This window comes from Macadamia integrifolia, unplaced genomic scaffold, assembly GCF_013358625.1.
Source record: "Macadamia integrifolia cultivar HAES 741 unplaced genomic scaffold, SCU_Mint_v3 scaffold2573, whole genome shotgun sequence".
NCBI lineage: Eukaryota > Viridiplantae > Streptophyta > Magnoliopsida > Proteales > Proteaceae > Macadamia > Macadamia integrifolia.
The window spans coordinates 33,991-39,395 of record NW_024868806.1 but is presented as its reverse complement, the minus strand read 5'-3'; the positions used below and the strand labels follow the sequence as shown (position 1 = coordinate 39,395).

At 41.2% G+C, this 5,405-nt stretch overlaps 1 protein-coding gene across 1 annotated transcript; it reads left to right on the top strand.

Moving 5' to 3' along the window:
• The first annotated feature begins 242 nt into the window (after nt 1–242).
• Nucleotides 243–5,099, top strand: LOC122066769 (ubiquitin C-terminal hydrolase 22-like). The gene is made up of 3 exons (XM_042630606.1): nt 243–1,734; nt 2,258–2,382; nt 3,971–5,099. Exons 1-3 carry the CDS (start codon nt 851–853, stop codon nt 4,723–4,725), a joined length of 1,764 nt encoding a protein of 587 aa, XP_042486540.1. The 5' UTR covers nt 243–850; the 3' UTR covers nt 4,726–5,099.
• The last annotated feature ends 306 nt before the right edge of the window (nt 5,100–5,405 follow it).

Below are 5,405 nucleotides of genomic sequence, written 5' to 3'. Positions count from 1 at the left end.
TTTTGCAAGTCCAAGAGCATATATTATCCTTCAGATAATATTAAATAGACGGTCCAGATTAGTCCATATGGCCTATTCAACACCTAAGGTGGGTCCTTTATCCTGAAATGACCAGATAAAATGTGGATGGCCCACAAAGTAGATCATCTTCTACTTACATCATCCGGATATGAAATCCAAAGGATGAGAAAAAAAAAATCTATTTCATCTCTTTCATTTATTTCCTCCATTTTTCCTTCCTCACTTTCTCGGGAAAGAAATGAAAGCTCAAAAAGAGAAGCAGAGTAGAATTTCCTCACCCCAGACTATCAGAGCTCTCAGACTAACAAAATAGAGAAAAAAACTAGACAAAAAACGCAGAGACTGTCTCTCTCTCTCTCTCTCTCTCTCTCTTTCTCTGTCTCGTCTTCGTCTCCCCCAAATCTCTCCTTCCTTTTTGGATCCAAAGCTACACAATCAGAATTCTGAGAAAAAAAGAAGGAAATTAAAATTAAAATCACAAGTTTGACAAATATTTAAAGCTTTTTTTTTCTTTCTTTTTAATCCAGATTAGAGAGAGAGAGAAAGAAAGAAAGAAACGGAAAGAAAAATTGAAGACCGGATTTTTAAGATGAAACGATCCCCCCGAAAAAAAATTCTCAATAGTTTGCCAGCAAGAACTACACATTCGGATTTAATTCTCGTCCTGCATTCCTTCGATTTCTCTTCTAGAATTCGTCCTCACAGTCTTCCGATCGATCGATGAAGCTTATCTCTTGCAAGTCTAGGGTTTCTTCTTCTTTTCTTTTCCTTTCTTTTCCGAAACCAACACCATCACCAAGAAGAAGAACAGCAGCTGCTGCTGTTTACGATGTCGTTGAAGAATAATTACAGACGGAACGGTCAGAGTCCTCAGCCATGTCCACACCTTGCGGAGTTCCGATCCCGAAACGGTCATAAGCCATTTCGCGCCCTACAGGAGTGCCTCCGAGTCAAGCCACTCGGCCGCGCTGCGATCCGCCGCGACCCGGACGAAGTCCCTCGCTGTTTCACCTGTGGTCACTGCGCACCCACTCGTCTTTACGCATGCATCGTCTGTGCCTCTGTTTTCTGCCACTCTCTGCCAGACTCTTCGCACGCAGCCTCTCATGCCGAGTCCATGCCGCCGGGTCACGAGATCGCCGTCGATGTTGACCGCGCCGAGCTCTTCTGCTGTGCTTGTCGCGATCAGGTCTATGACCATGACTTTGATGCCGCCGTTGTCCTCGCACAGACAGCAGCATCAACACTTGGCGGCGGATTGACGTTGCCACCATCTCTGCCGCCGGAGAATCAGAGGAAGCGGAGGAGGGTCGATTATCGCCCGTGGATGCCCGATCCAAGAGAACTGTTCTTGATGGAGAAGGGTGCGAGTCCGTTGCAGAGTGGAGATGAAGACTCTTCTTGCTTGCCATGGGGGTTACGAGGGCTTAACAATCTTGGGAACACTTGTTTCATGAATTCGGTCCTGCAAGCTCTGCTTCACACGCCTCCACTAAGGAACTATTTTTTGAGTGATCGCCATAACCGGTATCTCTGTCAGCAGAACAGCAAAATGGGTAATGTCAAGAAGAAGAACGCGGCGGTGGGCCATAACAATAATAATAATAATGGTAAGAATTTGCGGCTCTGCCTGGCTTGCGATGTGGATGCAATGTTCTCAGCCGTGTTCTCTGCCGATCGGAAGCCCTACAGCCCAGCAAATTTTCTTTACAGGTCTTTCATCTTATTGCAACTCATTTTTGAGCTTTCCAAATTGTTTCCTTTGCTGGATTTTATGTGATTTTAATAAGGATGCATGGATTTACGTGTTTCTTGTTCTTATGTTCAAAGTATTTGTTAAAAGTGTGGGTCTGTGGATGATAACGTAATTATTGGACTAATACTTCAATTTGGAGAGAAACTTTTTAAAAAATAGAAATAAAATGTCTGGCTTTCTAAAGTAAATGAGACGTGGGTAGGAGAAAGAAAAGGCTTCCGGTAAAACTACAGAGATGGTTCTGCTTGGACCACCTATTACATTCAGGGTTTTTATTCATGGTTCAAATCTGCCTTCACTCTTCTGCTTGGGAGCTTAATCATCTAGTGTGTAATTTGAATTTTTTCTTCTTTGGCCTCAGTAGATTTTCTTGAGTACCAAATGAAGTGGGTTCTACTTCTACGGATGGAATTTTGAAAGTGTTCTCTGATAGTGAAGCAGCTATTGTTTGATCGTTGAAAAACTGTGGCTTTGTTGCAGTTGGTGGCAATATGCAGCAAATCTGGCAAGTTATGAACAGCAAGATGCTCACGAATTTTTCATTTCCATGCTTGATGGGATACATGAAAAGGTGGATAAAGGTCAACGCAAACCCCAAAGCCAAGGTAATTCCTTCATATATTACTGTGTGTTGTCCCTGCTCCCTATGGGCCCCCTTCCCCCCACCCCACCCCACCCCACCCCACCCCACCACCCCAAACACCCAAACCTCTAATACTAGGAACTTTGGGCTTACCTGATAGACTGTTGAAATCAATTCAACAAAGATATATCCCATCAAATTGGGTTCAGAACCATGATTGATTTGCTGCTGGTGTTATATCCTACTACTTTATGGGTGGCTTGATTTCCTTATTCCTTTTTCTGATGTCAAAATTTCTGTTCACATCCAGTGGAGATGCTGTCTGCAGTTAACATAATCTTGTCATTCAGGTTCATGGGGTCCATATATTGGTTTATCTGAGATATTTTAGGGCTTTTTGATTGTTGTGATTATGCAATTGTTTATGTGATCTGTTTAGCCTCTTTGTGGGTAGTATAGGGATCCTACCATCAATTGGGTTCCTCTTTCGATCCCACAGTGGGCAATCATTGATTTCTCAATTCATCTATCCTTAAGGAATCTCCACTAACTCATAATTGAGCCAGACAAAGCTAATATGTCTATAGAAGAGTCGTTAGATTGACCCAAGTGAAATAAATTGACAATTCAGAAATCTTTATAATCAATCTAATTGCTTGCTATTTTCATCGAAGTTTAGCTTCCAAGCTCTAATAGGGTGTGCACCAAGAGGTTTAACATATTCATCGCATCAACCTAAATACTCTTTACGAGGGCCTGAAGTCCTCTTCTACATTTTAAGTTATTCATTAAGTTTTAGAAGATGGTGAAAGAACAAGAGGTAACAACGATATTCAACTGCAGGGTGAGGGTTTGTGTCTCTTATGTGTGGTCTAAAGAAAATGGCAAGTGCTCTCCCAATAGAGGAGCTACTAGCAGCTTGCAGGCTTGATGACTGTCACCTGCTTCCCTATAGTAAGTCAACTTCTCCCCTATTCTTACATGTGTCAATCATAGGATTTTATCTTGCATTTGCATTTGGATCTCTTTAGCAATTCCTTCAAGTATACTTCTTTGGGTGAGAGACAGTGGCAGCTGTGTTGGATTTCATAAATCAAGTGATACCTCGCTAAAGGCCGTGACATCCTCTATGTCACTCTTGTTCTCCCATAATAGGTTCCTCCTGGGGTGTATCTCAAAAAGTCATTGAACGGGTCTTCAGGCACCTTAAAATCTATTTATATCACAATAATAAGAATTGGAGAGAGCATGATACAGAATTGGCGTAGAACATGTTTTCTGAGTAGCGTCCACTAGATATGTACTGTTGATGAATCTTCTGTACTTGATTTTCAAGTGTATTAGAGTCAGGTGTGTCTAATTTTAAACAGGAAGCAGGGGAAAAAAGTGCTTTTGCATTTCTACTTTCTAATATCCAAGTATTCTACATTTATGCTTCTGGAGCAGTTGCCCAAACAGATAACCAGCACATATCAATATGGCTAGTTGAACTATTTTTGAAAAAAAATGTTAATTCCACTGACTAAAATAAGTTCCAAAATAATTTTCCTTACCTTCCATCCTTGACATTCTGGCAGATATTATAATCAGCTTATTTGTTGCCTGTACAGGCAGTGGAGACTGTTGCATTGCTCATAGGGTATTCTCTGGTATCTTGAGATCTGATGTCACTTGTACTGCATGTGGCTTCACATCTACGACATATGATCCATGTGTTGACATCTCATTGGACTTGGAACCAAACCAGGGGGGTTCTGCGAAGATGTCTTCCTTAAAGTCACATCATGCTTGCAATGGTGAGACAGATAGCTGTGGTATATCTACCCTGATTGGATGCTTGGACCGTTTTACGAGGCCTGAGAGATTAGGTTCTGACCAGAAATTCTTCTGCCAGCAGTGCCAGGTGAGGCAGGAGTCTTTGAAGCAGATGTCCATTAGAAAGCTCCCCCTGGTTTCCTGTTTCCACATCAAAAGATTTGAGCATTCTACCACAAGAAATATGTCAAGGAAGGTTGATCGTTACTTACAGTTCCCATTTTCCCTGGATATGGCACCTTACCTTTCTTCTTCCATCTTGAGGAGTAGATTTGGCAACCGGATTTTTGCTTTTGATGATGATGAGCCAGACATTTCCAATGACTTGTCTTCGGAGTTTGAGTTGTTTGCTGTTGTCACGCACACGGGTAGATTGGATGCTGGCCATTATGTAACCTATCTTCGGTTAAGTAATCAATGGTACAAGTGTGATGATGCATGGATAACTCAAGTTAGTGAGAACATCGTGAGGGCTGCTCAAGGCTACATGATGTTTTATGTACAGAAGATACTCTACTATAAAGCGAGTGAGAAATTGATTTCTTCCTGATATCTTGGCAGAAAACAGAAGATTGGTGAACAATAAGTTTGTTCAGGCCTGAGATCTTTGGATTTACAACCATGTCTATACATCAAAGAGGATATAAATAGCAGTTTTCTGTTCCATTTAAACCAATATATACAGTATTGGTTTTACACCACAGGCTTGATAATTGCCATTGGTGGAAGAGCAAGCAGCGCTTTGAGCTCGATGAGTTAATGCTTTGAGGGTTTATTTATATATAATTCTCAGTTGGAGCAGAGTGAGCCTAAATTTTTGAGGCACTCCAGCCGTTAGGTCTTTTGATTTTTTTTCCATGAAGATATGGGTTCCATGAAAATAGTTTGATTTGATATTTATTTATTTATTGGCTTCATTTTCAATTATTGCTGAGTTGATTATTTTTCCCCGTGGATCCTCTCACAAATTGCAATCTTGGAGGTGTTAGTTTACCCGTGTACTGGTTTTGCATTTCGTACAATTGCATTGCCATTTTGAATCTAATTTTAGATTTCCCTTCATCTTCTTCTACTAACTTGTATGGTCTTACTTTTGTTTCTTGTTCTCTGCCATTGATAACAGATTTTATGGTAAAGACCCTTACGACCTACCCCTCAATGCCCTGTGGTTGATTCCTCTGGCATTATGACCTTTACTCCTGCTTTGTGCTCTATCAGAGTTTTGTGTCA

Bases quoted from the DNA above. Each gene is read 5' to 3' on its own strand.
- LOC122066769 (XM_042630606.1), top strand. From the start codon at position 851: ATGTCGTTGAAGAATAATTACAGACGGAACGGTCAGAGTCCTCAGCCA. The intron at 1,735-2,257 runs GTCTTTCATCTT...GCTTTGTTGCAG, and splicing joins CCAGCAAATTTTCTTTACAG to TTGGTGGCAATATGCAGCAA. The intron at 2,383-3,970 runs GTAATTCCTTCA...TTGCCTGTACAG, and splicing joins ACGCAAACCCCAAAGCCAAG to GCAGTGGAGACTGTTGCATT.